Below are 17,759 nucleotides of genomic sequence, written 5' to 3'. Positions count from 1 at the left end.
ACACAAACAAAAAGAAAGGCCGGGGGTGGGTGCGGTACAATAGCGTTCGATTTTATTGGCCCTCTCTGGATGCGTGTTACGCGCGCACGCCGTTCGCCGGGCACTCCGGGGAATCGTACGAGTTTTTCCAACCCCCGTCTGTCATACGGGATGTCTGCTTTTATGAGCTACCACTGTCGCCCCCGCGCTGGCCATGTTCGAAAACAGAAGCCAGATTTAGGCAGCAACGGCCGACTTTTTCCGGCTTCTCCCTGAGTTTCCCAACGATCGCGTGACTCGCCGATGCTAGGTAATCTCTCGTTGAGATTCGTGAGAATGGTTGAGGTGAAGGGAACCTTTTTCTTGGGTAAATTGGTTTCTTGAGGATCTTGATCTATAAATTGGAATTTATACCGACGATGACGAGTTTGGAAGAGAGTTTAATCCGAGTTTGATTTAACGAATAACGAGGTAATCGTTCGAATCTCTTGATATTCTATGAAAGGTGATAGAGTCTGAGGGAAGAATCGCGAACTGAGATTCTTTGGGATGGTTGGGGTGGAAGAGAACCATTTTCTTGGGTAAATTTGGTTTCTTGGAGATCGTAGTCTACCAATTCGAGTTTATACCGATGATGACAGGTTTGGAAAAGGGTTTAATCCGAATGTGATTTAACGAGTGACCAGGTAATCATTCGAATCTCTCGATACTCTATCAAAGGTATGATAGTGTGTATCTAAGGAAAGAGTCGCGAACTGAGATTCTTTGGAATGGTTGGTTCCTTTCCTTTGGATAAATTGGGTGTTTTGGAGATCGTGGTCAACTAATCCAGGTTTACACCGGTGATGACAAGTTTAGAAGAGGGTCTAATCCGAATTAGATTTATCGAATGACCATGTAATCACCCAAGGTATGATAGAATCTAAGGGAAGAATCGCGAATGCGTCTGTGAATAAATCATAGCACTGTCCCTAAAAGTAACGCAGACAAGTTTATCGCGTCATCTTCTATCCGGCATTCGCGACAGCCCAGACGATGTTCCCTTATTTATAATCAATAAAGATCCTTTATCATCCGCGGGATCGGAAGGTAGAGCGTTTGCAGCGCGAGGGTAAGCCAAGTGAGAAGAGGCAGTGCGCTGCAAGTTTAAATTTGCACTTGGCACCTGATCGGCTGACGTGGCAGGGAGTGGAAAGGGGTGCAGCGGTTGGTAGGGGTATAATTCGCTGGATTATTTAATAGGTTGGCCTGGGTACAGCATCGAGCGGCCCTGGCCCACGGATTCTCCGGTTGCAATCTATATTAAAGCCTGCGCCCCCCTCGCGGCGAATTACTCATTAGTGGATTAACGAGCAGCAGAATGCCAATGTTAATTGGAGTCGGCCATGGAATCGAAGATACCGTCGCGTCCGCGGATTTTCGCCAGTGAATAGAGAAGGTTTAAATATAATCTGAAATATGAAGTACCCGGCGAGCCGGAGGGGCAAGGGGGGTATTGATTTAGAAGGTTGCGCGAGAGTTTAAATCACAGGGGGTAGCAGATTATTGCGAGCTGTGCATCAGGGATCACCATGTGATTTAGATTACGGTGTCAGAGATTATGGGGCGATACCGATCGTTCCACGATAAATTACATTATAATCCAGATTATTCTGTGATGTCTCACCCTGTAAGCCACTATGTCAAGTCCGGCTCGTAGATTATCGCCCGATTCGGCTCGTTGAACAAGGAATGATTGTGTGTACAAATTATAAGCGCGAGGTTTGCACAAGCCTGATGCTCTCTTAAGTAACTCCGCACTCGCGTCCGTCGAATTAACGCACGTGTGTGTGCGTTGGGACACCGAGGTATATTTATCCTTTGACATCCAGACCCTAATTTTGGATCGTGAACAAGTCCGACGATGGAATCCCTCCGTAAGGGTATTATTCATTGCGACGTTGATGTCTAGTCACTCAAGCGGACCTTGGCTAAGCACCTAGTAGATGTCAGCCGCAGAAAGTAAGACCTGAATCATGACCTCCTGGACCGCGGCCAAAATTAGGAGACATTACCGTAACCATCGCGCACCAAGTCGCATAAAACCACCTCGAGTACTCGATTAAATCCTCAACGTATGGTCCTTCTAAACGAGTTCTACCTTACTTGCTTATACGCTATAGCGAGTGTGAAATATTAAAATATCATAGACAATTTATGCTCGGTAACCTTCCATTTAATAAACAGAAACTGTACCCTTTGAATCTTGCTGGGAGAGTTCAAATACTTTTTAGACTAACCCAAACCTAACTCGAATTCTTTTTACTCTTACCTAAAGAGTCCAAATTAATTTTACTCTTGACCAAATCTTTTCTAGTCTAACCAAAGAGTTCAAATCCTTTTTAATCTTGACCAAATCTTTTTTAGTCTAACCCAAAGAGTCCAAATCCTTTATAATCTTGACCAAATATTTTTTAACCCGACGCAGAGAGTCCAAATCCTTTTCAGTCTAACCAAACGTAACCCAAATTCTTTTTCCTCTTATCCGAAGAGTCCAAATCCTTTTTAGTCTTGCCCAAACCTAACTCGAATCCTTTTTCCTTTCACCTAAGAGAATCCAAATCCTTTTTATTCTTACCTAAACAATACAAATCCCGTCTTCTCTCACTCAAACCAGCACCGAACGTCCCTCGCGTCTCCGACGTCTGGCTAGGGGGTTCATTATCGCTTCTGTGAAATATTAGAAAGCTAATAGAGTTAGCTGGCTTGAAGCTGACGTGACGCTGGACTTCAGTGGTCGATCGCGTTTCGCCTGGCGAAGATCACGGGTTTCTGTGTTGCGTGAACCGGCTCAGGATGATCGCTGGCACCTTGGAGAGACGGCTGCTGACGCGATATTTGCGCAGGTGTACGAAACATCGAACGCCAACGGTGTTCAGTGTAGTTGCCCATCCTGTTGTTAGGCAGTTGGATAACTCGAGACGCGGACTAGAGTGTGCCTGGCATGCTTGCGGCTTGGAAGCCTGATCGATCTTGAGGCCTACTGGGGGTCGCTTCAGTAAGAATTAGGATTAATCCGATGAATATACCTCGACCCTCGTCCATCCCGATATTCCCATTAATAATTTAATCAACGATAGTCGAGAGATTTCGCGTGCAATAAAATTTCGTGACTAAATCATCGCAATTATTATATCGAATTGTAGATTAATTTGCGAGAGTAATTTCTTATTGATTCGAATTGAATTGATTATTTCAGTATTCATTATTCAAAGTACTAACGATTAAATGTTCTTTTACAGGTGGAAATGGCGACGTCGAGAACTTGGATCCGGACGTCCAGGACTACAGCACCGACGAAGACTATAATGACGTCTTTGACGCAACAACTAACGGGTAAGTCATCAAACATTCTCTTTCGATAGCTTATAGAGCTCTCTTATTCCACCTAATAAAGTTCGGAATTATTCAAAGAATATCGAACCCTCCTAATAATCGCGAAACTTTTACATCTCGTTCTCATACTTTTCCTTTTAACTTGAATATCCAATTCCTACTTCAACGAAGGTGTCAATCAGTCATATCGGTCATCAATTTATCCGAAATTTAAAAAAACAATTACCATCTCGTCATGTAAACCAGGCTTTCGAATAAATTACCCGTATCTCCCGCGAGGTGCGGAAATTCGATATCAACGCCTTCTGGAAAATTAGGCCATTCGCCTGGCGAATCCTGTAACATCATCCCCCAGAAGTATTATCGATATGCCCGACGCGAGATCGACGAACACCGCCACCCCGATCGGAATTACCATCCGCGAAGAATCGCACGAAGTGGCAGGGACGAGGTAAAATTTTCCATCGGAAATGTAGATGTGGAATTAAAAAAGGGTGGCGAAGGGCGCGGCGGGGAGAGAAGGGAGGGCCCGGTGGGTTCGCATGATGGAAAAGGGGATGCCGCGGGGCTTAATAAGGAAGCGGCTCGATTGGTTCGATTCGAAAGCTAATAATGCCACTTCCCGTGCGTCGTAGAACAGCGAAGGCTGTAGGCATGATTAAATTTGAATTCTCTCCTGCCTTCTGACGAGCTAATTCGCCCTTCGAGCGCGACGCGCCGATAGGGCCAATCGGGATTCCTCGAGGAACTCCCTTTCGCGCGCGTTCCTGATTTCGGAAATTAAGAAATTACCGTAAGACGGATTCCGCGTTTTCGAATGTCGCGCGAATAGATTCTCGCGAGTTCGAAATCGCGTCTGAGAGATGCTGTAATGATCCAATCACTGGTTGAAATGAAAAATAACGAACTAGTGCGAATCGTAGGTCTCCTTTCTTGCGATCTCCTTTAAAAATTTGGTAGGAGAAACGAGGTACTTTTTGAGTTTTTAATTATCGCGTAACTCTGGATTTTTTCGGATCCAAAATTTCACTTAGGAACCACTCTAAGTGTACAATCACCGATACCAACCTTTTCGCAATTTAATGAAACTCGGAGGTTTCTTTTTCGTAAACTCTTCTAAAAATTTGCTACGTGAAACAAGATACGTTCTGGGCTTTGAATTGTCACGTAACTGAATTTTGGCAGATCCAAAATCCGACCAAAAAACCGCGGTAATGATCCGATTCCCGATACCAACGAAATCCAAAGAATTGGACCAAAACACAGGACTCCGTTTTGCAGTCTGTTCGGCTGGAACGGCGACCATTATTCAGATCGGCCATTTTCCATACGCACACGCGCCTCGATTTACACGAGCATGTAATGACGGCGGTAATGCGACGAACGTGATTGAAATTACGTGTCGTAACCGATCTAAGCGGGAGCATTATGGTTACGATATCGTGCGTACACGGGTCGCCGACTTTCAGCCAACTACATTATTCCCGAACGCCACGTGCCTCCATTAATATTGATGCTCGCCCGTTTCCCCTGAAAACCCCTTTCTCCAAGGGGTCGTCGAAGGTTGTCGTAGGGACGACGGAGGCTCTGCCAGACGTTGCTGCGACACGGTCCCCGTCTGCCGAAAGATCCTGCGGGATCAACTTCTTCCTGGATCAGTCGGCTGCATATTCCGATCATTATCTTCCTCCCCAGAGGACCTGTTGTCCATAGATCTCTCTTCGCACGATTTATACACGTTAATAGCGTAATTCGTAACTTCAGTGTCCTAAAAAATCTATAAATAACAGAGCATCGAATAGTCAAATGAAAAGCTGAGGTCTGTTTACACAGATCCGTGTTAGGTGTGCTTTAGGGTCACTTAGGTAGTTAGAAGATCACACTAGTTATTCGGAAAGTCATTTCGTTTCTTTGGTGAAAATGAAACACGATTTTTAATCCAAGACGTTTCACGTGGTCATCATGAACGGTCGAATTCGACAAATTCTTCTGTTGGGTAAAAACGAAATTATTTTCCGCACAACCCAATATTACTCATTTCTAAATTTTATATAAAATGTATAAAAATTGTATAAATGAAAAGCTGAGATGCGTTCATACCGATCCGAGTTAGGTGTGTTTGAGAGTCAGTTAGGTGGTCAGAGGATCAAACAATTACTCAGTTCGAAATTTTCCATTGTGGATCTAACGAGGTTATATAGAGCAGAAATAGTGCGAGGTGTGTTTAGACTGTTTCAGGAATTTAACTATTGACCTACTGAGCAAACTAAAGTACACCCGAACGATAGAATTCTCGAACAGAATAAACTCGTCCGTTTTATAGGTTTATGAAGTAGATTTTATACGATCGGCAAAGCAATTCGATCGATCGAAAATTCGTATCGAGAGCGAGAAAGCTATTTATACGCAGAATCTAGGAAGTGGTACGTTTAGAGCGTTCGTTTTATTAGAATACAACGATTGTTCGAACGGTTTCGAAATTTCGAGGTGCGCGTAAAACCAAGGCGACCTGTAGAATGTCCGTAGACCTGTTCGTGGATCTTAAATCGGTAAATCCTCGGGGCCGCGGGATTAACTACGTTTTTCCAAGCGGGATTAAGCCGTTCTAGATGCAGTTCTAATAATAACCGGCAATTGTACCGCGTCTACCTGTTATTACGAGACTTCCGAGAACACTGAAGATCCTGGAACCCGAGTTAGGCCGCAACTCCGTGCATCGTTCAGCTGTACGACACGGAACGATTATTAGCGCGAGGCCTGCCAGCCAATTACCAACTACCAACAGCCCCATCTGTATCCTCGGAAGACCTCGATCGATCATCCTACTCGGACACACGACCACGCCAGTGTGGAGATCCCGCAGGATCTGTAGGAAGAAAACGGACTCGCGGGAACCAGGTTCGCTCCGTGTTCCGTCCGAAAATTTCTAGACAAGGTATTCGGACGAGGTCTGCGTCCTCATAGAAACGCAAACTGTTTCGAATCAAATAGAGTTTATTTTACAAAATTTACAGGTGTTGCAGAGTTTACTTTGACTCTTGTTTTAACTGCTTTATAACTGATGTGGTCGTAATTGGTGGATGTGTCGTGTAATTGATGGATGTCTCCCTCTCTGTTAATTGGTGGTATGACTGTTAGATGTCTTGTTTTTGATAGGTTTCGATGGAGAGAGTTTAAAGGAAGTTTAAACAAATTCTGAAAGCTTATTTTCGGTTATGGTTTATGGGGGATTAACTCGAGTAATGGAGAGGAAACTCAGGGGTACCGAGTCTCGGTGATGCTGATAATAAAGAAATGAACCGTCTCCCAAAACTTGATGTTGAAGGGTACACATAGTTAGCAGATGTGTCACGTCTGGTCTATTGATAGAAGGAAAGCAGGATTCGGGCTAATTGTCCCTTTGTCGACTGTGAAGTTTACTGGAAATGGTCGAGTGATAATTTAGAAGTTTTAGACATCCGTTGACTATGGGACCTTAGCCTTAAAGAATTAAACTAAAGTCCCCTAATCGCGGGCCTACTGTCTTTGAGGATAAAGGGATTTGTTGATTTGGCTAATTGTCGCGTCATCGGTCAAAGTCTTTGGAGTCCGCGAGTCAGGTGGCCTTGGTCGTAAAGGAATAAACCGTAGTTCCCTTGGTTCGGAACTTGAGAATGAATGGAAAGAGTGAACACTTCACTCGCCTCGAAACAACGCGTCCATTGGCGCGAACAGGGACACGGATAAGCCGAGGTACATCTAAATTCACCCAGAAAGGCTGTGACTTCACGGGTAATCCGCGAGCTGGCCCGTGTTCGATCATTTGCATGGCGACTTTAAAACGTGGTTCCAGGGGACACGGTCGGGGGGAGGGGCACCGAGCCCCCCGCGACGCGAGGTTAAACGTTGCATTATTTATAGAAACCCTGCGAACGCCTAATCCCTGTCTGAGACGGTCTTCTGACTGCTTAAACCTGCCGGCGAAGGAAGTGACGCAACGCGGTGGGCGCGTCGAACTGTTAACGATTCATCGGCTCCCTTTCCTCGCGACGTTTTAACACCTTTCCCAGGGTGGCGAACTTGTCTGGCTTAATTCTGCGTGGGTAACGGCAGACGACGCCTGATTGACGATGATTCACTCGATGATCGTCGGAGTTAGGCGTCAGGACGAGGACTTTGTCTCGCTGACGAGACGGCACGACTTTTTTTCCACCTGGTGACCGAAGAACAATGGTCGACGAAGATCCGCGTGCGACGTGTCAGCGAGCAGGAGGTTTTGACAAGTGCAAACTAGAGATACTCGGATGGACCACCTGGCATCGAAATTTCCGCTGGAAAAATTCGGGAAATAGGCGATAGAGCTACGCGCGGACACCGAGGGAAATGGATCCTCGCTGTTACATAATTTCCGCGCGTTGCAGGGCTGCTGCCGTGCCCGGTGAAATTTTAACTCGTTGCCGCCGTTTAATAAACGATATTTACGACGAGCGCGAAATTTCCCACTCCGGAACCTCGTTTCGTCGCGAAATTAATGCGCTTTTTCTCTCGCCTTCCCTCGTCCGTGAAAGAATATTCGATATTGATAAACGACGCGGGTGTCAATTCGGTAATTTTTGTTCGAACAGATAGTAACCGTAAACATAGTATCGGTATTTAATTAGACTGAGTAGATGACACGTGACATTTATGTAGAAACACTGTGACTATTGTTATTCTTCGAGAATGTCCTCAATAATTCCCGGGCCTAACTAATAAATCAAAAACTTTTATTCATCAAGGCATTCTCCTTCAAAAATTATACGTTTATACCAACGCTCCGCTAAGTTCTCGATACCTTTTTGTAAATTTGTAGATTTGTCTTTGCCTTTGAAATAGGCTTCAACTTCGGCAATAACTTCCTCATTAGAGCCGAACCTTTTTTCTTGGAGCATTTTTCGAGATCTGCGAACAACCAGTAGTCACTGAAGACCGAAAGCAATTTGAAGCGCAATTCGTTCAATTTTACCATCGTTTTCATCGACTTGCGACGCGGTGCATTGTCTTCATGAAATAGATATATCCTAATCCAATTGTCCTAGCAAAATTATAACAATTTGAATTTAAATTCCACGATTTAAACCATCGACATTAAAAGCTAATTCATTTATTGGATCTGTGGAACACTCGTAGTTACATTTTTAACAGTTTCAATTTGAATTCCACGATTTAAATCTCCTCGTGCTTGACACGTCTGTACAGTAGACATATGTAAGCTCAAAAATCGCGTGTTTTCGTACGAAATATCGAAATATCGAAAAGTTTTTCATTCATTGGATCTGTGGAACACTCGCAGTTGCATTTTTGCCAATTGCCAACGATTTTCGCCCCTGGCGGAGATTTCGCCGGTTCCGGGAGCAGCAGCCGCGGCGTCACCGGAAACGCCGCCTCCTCAAAATGCATAGAATTACTTTGCATGGTAAACACACCGGAGGAACCGGGTCCAGGTCTTTTTCAGGCCGCCGCCGCCGCCCTTACGGCGAATTTCGCGAGCGCTGTTAATTTCGTCCCGTGTCGTTTGACGTCGAAAACCGACGGGACGTCGTTAACGCATGCACCGGTGATTTCAATTTTCCGAAACTTCCACCGCCGTAACTTTTTGTCCTCACCCGCCCGACGCGCCCCTCCCTTCTCCCGGTAATTTGATAATCCTTAATGGCAGCGGGTAAAATCGACCGAGACCGAGGGCGGTCGCAGGGAGGAAAAAAATACACGAAAAGTCGTCAACCGACGTGATGGAATTAAGCGCAATTATTTCAAAAAATCTTGGAAATTCGTTGATCTCGGGGTTTACAGGTGGAGTGGACGTTGAAGACGTGGCCGATAAATTCGGAGGATTGGTGCGGAGTCGGAATATTCGAGGCTTTGCATAGATGTCAAAAATGTGGAATTAATTAACCCCGGGACACTGCGATTTAATTCTGAAAAATTACGCAGCGAGATATTGCTATTGTTCTTTTAGAAATTTTTTGTCTTCCCTCGTTAAATACAATTATAATCGCGAGATTTAACACGAAGTCGAGTGAAAGGGTTAACGTTAGATAAGATGGAAATAAAGTTTTAACAGTCGTTTTGAGTAATTCGTTGCGTCTGTTGCAACGAACAAATACACAATTTCCGTCACCCTGATTATCCATTTAAACTTGTCACTCCTTCGTTTCCATCTCTTTCTCTCGTTCTCATATCGATAAACTAATTTCCAATTTACCTCGATCATACTGAAATTTAACGAGTACCAATGACCTCTGCCTTCTTCGGTGTTACTCTACCCACGTTCCATCTCCACTCCTCCGTCGACTAGGCTCCGAGGATCTTGTTCTCGAAGAAGAGAATAAACAACGATCCTCATGTCACGAAGAATTCAAGCGGCCGCACACTGGCCAAGAATGGCCAAAAATAAAGAAATACGGATTTGGACGAATTTTGGACGAAAGTACAAAATCAATGCAGCAGGGAATGACAGATGTATATAACGCTGGTTACATCCTATTCTTTGGACCGGTGCATCAAGAACGGTGTGATTCCGAATCTAGAGTTAAAATTAAAAAATTCGAATTATCAAATCCAACATGGCGGATTAAAGTCCAAAATCGATGCAGCAGGGAATGAGCGGTGTATATAAACGATGGTTACATCCTATAATTTGAGTCGGTGCGTCAAGAACGGCGTGATTCCGAATCTAAAGTTAAAATTATAAAATTCGAATTATCAAATCCGGCATGGCGGATTAGAATCCAAAATCGATGCAGCAGGGAATGAGAGATGTATATAAACGATGGTTAGATCCTATTCTTTGGGCCGGTGCGTCAAGAATGGCGAACGCTGGAGGCCACAGGTGCACCGGAACTTGCCGATGACTTACTGATCATAGCCTGATTTATATTCAATAACCAACGGGGAGGGTTAGTTACTGGGCACAAGGCCGCGTGCAATCACGTCCCGGCGTGTAAACAGGACACGCACACGCGCGTCCTGGGCAAACGCGGTGATTGCCTGCGCGCGCTAGGGGTGGCTTCCGGTTTGCGTAACCGCGTGCGCTCCACTTGCCCGATACCTAAGAACAGTACGCCACAGGCTTACTGTGACAGTTCCGTGATGCTTGATGGACGGTATTGCTGGCCTTAGTGGCGGCTTTAGTCCCTGGAATATGCAGTATCGTTTGTAATTATGCAGACCACGGTGAATTCTGATCGTAATGTGAGATTATACGCGCCCTTCGAGGGGGCGCTTTATGCGGTCAAGTTGGATGTTTGGGCTGAACCATCGAGATGTTTGATGGAGAGACGCGCGTTTGAGAGAGGCTCTATTTCGATCATCCGGAATGGACACTTGGAGCGGCTTTAGGAGAGGAGAGAGAGCAATGGTATTCGAAAAGAGAGATCAGGTCTTTTGTGGTTAGTGTTTTTATTTTGCACGAGTATTATCTTGCTTTAGAAATTTTAATATCAAAATCGTCGAAATCATGGGATATTTTTGAATAATTTCTTTTGTACTAACAATTTTATTGACATAGAGTGTTTTGAGAAATTCATCATTTCATTGTATTTTTCAAGGCCTCTTCAGTTTCGTGATTAGTTTTACGAAGGAAAATATCTGTATTAACAGCGTCGAGGATGTCACTGACAAGTACTCGTATGCGTCCAATAATGAAAGCGAAACATCAAAGGGCCAAGATAATTCGGAATAACCAAAAAGGTGTTTGGCCAAAAATGAATAATCCACCGAATTTCCTATTAACCACTGTAAATATTCCAAAAAAGAAATCATTCGGTCTATAGGACAAGATTCAATGATATCTCAAACACATAACTAACTTAGAAGGGCAAACGACTTTTGGCTGGAAATTTAAAAGTCGTATTGTCCGATCGATGTTTCATTTTCCTTTCTTTAAAATCGAATTTCTGGGGGAAAAAATTCGCGATCGATCGACGGAAGAATCGTCTGAGTCGAGATGTTGTTTGTAAAACAAAGGATCGAAAGACGGAATTCGCAAGCTGCAGTTTAATTAATCGCGGAGCAACAATAGCCGTGCGTAGCTCGCGTTTCCAAGACAGACTCTGTGCGTCTGACATGCATGCGAATTGAAAAGCCCTTTACGTGATCGCGGAGCGTCCTTGTATTAGGCGAAGAAGCGTGTATAGAACGGCTTGAGCTTGAAGGGATGAAACTTGAGGATAAATTTTGACAGCGACTCGCAAAGGAAATAGAACGTCGTGCGTTGAATAAGTTACGCGAACTGTCACATAACTCGAAAAATTGGTAAACAAATTACCTCGAATCACTTACTCAGTATTCCTATCCTGTAAACGTATTTCATTTTCATAAAAAATGATCGATGATCTTAAAATTCTGATTTTACGAGATTTCGATATTATCGATTCCATTTTATTATTACACAATTTCCAATTTTAGTGTTTTATGCCATAGAAACGATGCATTTTCAGATTGCCATTTTCGAAAGATTTATTTCCCTTCGAACGATATTTTTCCAAGCATTAGAATTCCTGAGATTCCAAGATTCCCGGTTAATAAATCCCATGAAAATTTGGCGACTTGATAATTTCGCAAATTAATGGAAAAAACGTCACATACCCCTTGATCTCTGCCTCGTCTCGAAGACAGCGACGAAACACGACCGCGAAAGGAGGATGCACTCGTTCTCTCGTGGAAGTTGCAATCAATCGTGACTTCCGGTCGATCTCGACGCGAGGGAGAAAGTAATCGCGTATATTAGGGCAATATAAATCCGGCACGGCGGACGTTGTCGCGCGACGCTGCGACTGAATATTAAGTATGAATATGTTAATGGACCGGCACCCTATTCTTCTCGCCCTCTCGCGTCGCGGCGCGGCGCGCCGCGAAATAATGCATACCCAGGCCTGAACTTCCCCTTATCGCGCCGGTGATGTACGATCGCCAGGGTCGCGCTATTTACCGGAGTGTTTCTGCAAATGGACTGACCAAGATTTCACCGCCTTTTCCCGCCTGCTCCTCGTTCGACCGCACGTGCAACCGTTAACCTTCTTAGTCACCCTCTTGGGCCATTTTTCCATCCCCTTTTCCGATCATAGATTCTTTAATTTTCAGAAAATGCGAGAAAATTGCTCATACACTTCCGCGAAACAATTCCGTTTCTTTGTAGATCCTTATTTTTTCCTGCTTTTGGTCTTGATAGTTACCCTCTTGGGCCATTTTTTCGGCCCCTTTTTCGATCATAAATTCCCCAATTTCGAGAAAATGTGAGAAGGTTGTTGGTATACTTCGTGTTAATGTTCCGTTTCTTCGTATCCCTCTTTTCTTGTTTCTTTGTGTGTGTAACTTGTCGTTTTAGGCTTTTTTGTAATTTTCAGAGTTGCTAGGGACTCTCATGGGTCATTTTTTCGGCCCCTTTTTCGATCATAGATTCCTCAATTTTTAGATGATACGAGGAAGTTATTGATTCGCTTTTGTGGTAAAATTTTATCTTTTCGTATCCTTTTTTTTTATCTTTTTTTTTTAATTTTTGCTGTGTAGCTTGCCTCGATTGAATTAAAAATTTTTAGTTTTGTTTAACGCACGAAATTCGCAGTTTTACGGATGAAATTGAATCGAATATAATTGATGTATCCGTACTCCGTGGTATCTTGAATATTGTACACAGGAACTTGTAGAGGACCTATGTAAAATTCAGAACATGGGCCAAAAGTTTGAATTGACTTCATCATGGTTCCTGGAACTAATTCAGGATCCTGCAAAGTCCCGTTAATTATAAAATTAGAGGCTCTTATAGGATGTGATTAATTTACGAAACTTTGAGATCTCATAAGAATTTATCGCTGCAAAATAAATTCGACGATATTCATCACGGTTCTCGAACTTTTCGACAATTTACCGGGAAAATATACACTCTGTTATGATGTTAAAAAAGGTATAAAAAATTTTTTTACCGATATCGAACAGAGTTTACACACGTTTATTCGATGGTAGAAATATGATTTCAGTAGAACAATCATATCCCGTTTCGCAAAAGAAAACTTGCCCAATATTGAAATAAAATTTCAAATCAATTTTTCAGCATGAACTCGCTGTAATGGTTCGAAAAGCACTGCGCGTATCTGACTTTGAAAATTTTAATACTCCTTTAAATTTTACATTGCGCACCTGTTACCGTTAGGTACACTAAACAATATATTTCACTATCAACGAATTTCTCTTTAAAATTACACCTATCAAATTCCATTTAAACCAATTCTAAATTACAGGACAAAATTACATCGGGTAACTACAGAAATTATACATAAATATAGTAATAAACTTCATCAAATAAATTCGTAAATTATTATATACATAAATAATTTAACTGTTTTAACTAGATTGCAACTATTAACCCCTTGTCATACTTCGAAGAGTCTAACTCATGATGAAAATTTTGGTCCAAACCTGAATATCACGAGTTTAACTCGTGATGAGAATTTTGGTCCAGTTATACGCAAATCACCGATTATTAAATATATTCCTTATCGTGTTCGACGAAAATTTGTATCGCGATTCAAGTTCCGACACTTTATCTTCGCTGCTTTGACTATTCGAGCGCATTACTTGGGCCCGGATTTTTCCTAGTAAAATAGTATTGCAAGTAGTTAAACAAAATTCGAGGCATCACGATAAGTAGTTCAGACTAAAATTTCTGCAACCTTTCGACAAAGAGAGCGGCTTCCTCTGCGTCGACCATCGTGAAATTTCTCCGTCGATCAGGCGAAACTTTCAGGCGAGCCGATTCGCAGGCCTAAAACTCGTCTCCTTTAACGATCCTCTTCGTTTCAAAGTTACATTGTTAGCCAGGAGGCTGCACGAAGCGGTTCGAGAGATCGATCTGCATGTGGGTGGAAACACTAGCCGCCAGAGGGCATCTGACGTGGGATCGTCGTTGCATAAAAATCCGTCAGGGACACGAACTGCTCCGTACTCGCTCCGTGTCTATTACTCCGGCTGGTTCCCTTTCTGTCTTTTCCGTCCTCCTTTCTCTCTCCCTCTCTTTTTCTCTCTCCCTCTCTCTATTCCCTTTCACAGCGTCGAACAATGAATCAATTCGGTTTCATTGGTACGGTTAGGCAACTATGATTTAACGTGGCAACAAGACTCGAGAGTGTGGGTGGTTTCGAGTGTATTTCGCGTTTCGGTTATTGGAGCCGGATTAAATTTACCCCGCCTCGTCAAGAAATTTGCCGTCCACGTTATGGCAATGGGCCCTCAATGAATTTCGAACGCGTGCAATATAATGGAGTACCGTGTTCCCGAAGAGAGAGAGAAAGGGAGAGAGAAATTCTGTATTTCCTTCCTTTTCTCTCTCGTGTTAGATTTTGTCGCGGCTTTTGAAAATTTAGAGGAAATTTATTCCTATAATCGTAAATTATCAAATTATATCTTACGGATAAATAAAATGTTTTTTTTTTTTTATTTCAGACTTAACGGAATTTAATTTTGCATATTTAACATATTTCCATCCCGTTTGATTTTAAATTCGGAATATTTGAATGTTAAATATTTTGGAAAATTCTGCTTTTATCCAATGCATATTTGCTCCGCGGATTATAGGTTCGTCGATATTTAAACTCGAAAATTTTCGCCGAAATAAATATTAATTTTTCCTTTGTTCCTTGTGATAAAATTGGAATATTTTTAACTAATCGCACTGGTTTTGAATATCTTAAAAGATATTTTAATTAAAGAGAAATTTATTTTTTCGTCTGTTTATATATTTTTTCAATTCATAAACCGAGAATATTTTAAAGTGGCATGATTCGCTGTGCATTTTCATAAATACCACCGAACGACCCCACAAGCGATAATACGCAGGTGTAACCAGGGTCGTAACAGGTTCCCGAACCATGGTGGGAAAAATTTTTCCGGCGCAGCGACTTGCACGTTGTAAAAATCCAAATACAAGGCATAATAATCGTTGAATTTTCATACGGCGTGCCGGTGTTCGCCTGTAATCATGCTAAACGGGGCATGTAAACCGGAAAACCGATAAAAAATTTCACTGAGCGTTCTTTGGTCAATTTCTCGCGACAACATGTTGCTCGTATATTTCAACGAGAGCACTCCAACGGGTGCTCGAAAAGCGTCTGCCATCAATTTGCCGGGAGTATACTTTTCAGCCTGTTATTAAGAATTTTCGATAAACATTACTCTGCGAGCTCGATTATTATATTCGTCGTCAGCGCAATAAACATCGTAAAATAAATTTGCAATATTCCGCGATATTTCCTTGCTAAACGATATTGCATGCACATGCCACAGATCTGCTTTTTAAATTCTCGTGGATGAATAGGTTCGAGGATTAACATGAAAGGATGTTATTGAATTGGCGTAGATAAAAATTCTTCTAAATTTTTCCCTACCTTTCTAAATGATAATTTTATTATCCGCGTTTAAAAACTTTTCGAAAATCCAGTTTCAGAAGTTCTAAAACTCCGGAAGTTTTTAGCAAGCAGCTTTCGCGAACGAAAAATTTATTCATTAAAAATCGTCGGGGTAAAATTAAAAACGAATTTCGCCTACGCCTTTGAGGTCATAATATCGCTTAACTCCGTTCTCTCGAGCTTCCTGCGGAATTTTCTTTCCCGTTAAAACGCCATTTTTGTTGATGGTTATCCACCTGGATCATGCTCAATTGATCATCCTACCTTTTAAAACGATGTTACGGGTTATCTCTTCCTATCTCCTTTCCGCTCCTTCCTATCTCGCCTAAAAAATCACATTTCGGTTACGCGAATATTATAAATATTATATTATAAATTATCTTGTGTACGTTGTAAAAAATTTGGTATTTTTTAAAAGTTTACATTTTTTACAATGCAGTTCTTTTTGTATTGCTGGTGAAATAGAGTTGATTCGATGAAAATAAGTTTATAACGTAAAGATATTTCCATTTACTGAAATTTATTTTTCTTTTACTCGACAGGACCGAAATGGAGGCTGTATCCGGAGCCAAGAGTGGCACGCTGAAGTTCATACGTACTCTGGCGAATATCTCGAAAGACGCCGGTGGTGTGGCACACATGAGATGCGAAGTTGTCGGCGATCCTCCACCGACTAAAATCAAATGGTTCAAGAACGAAGCACCTCTGGAAGAGAAACGGCCAAAAATTACCATCAAGAAGATACACGCTCAGGTAATCATTTTTTTCTCCTTTTTAGTCCTTATTTTCCGTCAATTTATTTACACCTCTGATAGTCAGAGGTAACGAGCATCCCAAAATTTCCTAATTTCAAAATTCTAACCATCCTGGAGAATCTCGAGAATGGAAAAAAGTTTGGAAAATATTTGACAAATCTTCAGTGTGTGCTGTGAATAAATAATTTCAAAAGCCAAATTCAGACTTGAAAAATTCTAGAATTTTACAGTTTCTAAAATTTCCTCTCCATTTCGAAATTTGTCGAAATTCTCGAGAGCTCAGTTATAGAATTATATAGGAATAAAAATTCAAAATTACTATATTGCTGTATCTTCTGCTAGATTTCGGAGTGCTGTATTCTTGATATATTTTTCGTATTACGTGGGAAGTTGCGTTAGAGAAAAGGTAAATTTTTTCTTGGAAAAAAATGTTTGTGAAACGGGTGACGCGATATTTATGGGATATGATATTTCCACGACGTAGAGGTATACGTTGTAAAGATATACGGTGTATTAAACACGATACTCTTTACGGTGTGGCGGTAAAACAAAGGAAAAAGCGTAGAATGTTTTTGCTCTACAGGCGCACGAGCACGCCGCGAAGAATATCGCTGGAAGCCGTCTGAAGATCATCAACTTAGATGTCTCTGACGTGGGGTTCTACACTTGTCGTGTAACAAATGGAAAGGATCAGATACAGAGCGAAGGAACTCTTCGCGTCGATTCCTCCAAGACCAGGCACGGTGAGTACCAGTCATTCTAAATAATTTTTAAATGTTTAACACTGGATAACAGGATATAAGATAGTAACTGCATAGTAATTGCAGTTCTACCTCGGTTCTAAAGAATATTAATTTTGTTAGAGGCGAGAATATATTTTTAGTAATTGCAAAAAGGATAATTCTGGGACCAGTTTAGTTGGATCGATAGTTATAAAGTTGAACAAATTTTTATCGATTGATAATTCCAAAATTTTTCAAAACAGGGTATAATATGGTAATTGCATAGTAATTTCAGTCCTATCTCGGTCCTAGTGAATATTAATTTTGTTACAGGCAAGAATATATTTTTAGTAATTGCAAAAAGGATAATTCTGGGACCAGTTTAGATGAATCGATAGTTATAAAGTTGAACAAATTTTTGTCGATTGATAATTCCTCTCCAAAATTCTTCAAAACAGGGTATAATATGGTAATTGCATAGTAATTTTAGTTCTACTCGGTCCTAGGGA

The 17,759-nt window shown here is 42.0% G+C and overlaps 1 protein-coding gene across 1 annotated transcript; it reads left to right on the top strand.

Moving 5' to 3' along the window:
• Window positions 1-16,322: 16,322 nt before the first annotated feature.
• Window positions 16,323-17,345, top strand: LOC143220951 (inactive tyrosine-protein kinase transmembrane receptor ROR1-like; the record flags this gene model as incomplete). Its single annotated transcript, XM_076446503.1, has 3 exons — window positions 16,323-16,526; window positions 17,112-17,271; window positions 17,324-17,345. Coding segments are annotated over exons 1-3 (386 nt in total), but the record flags the coding sequence as incomplete, so codon positions are not given.
• Window positions 17,346-17,759: the final 414 nt, after the last annotated feature.

This window comes from Lasioglossum baleicum, unplaced genomic scaffold (assembly GCF_051020765.1).
Source record: "Lasioglossum baleicum unplaced genomic scaffold, iyLasBale1 scaffold1760, whole genome shotgun sequence".
Lineage (NCBI taxonomy): Eukaryota > Metazoa > Arthropoda > Insecta > Hymenoptera > Halictidae > Lasioglossum > Lasioglossum baleicum.
This window is presented reverse-complemented; position numbering and strand designations above follow the sequence as displayed.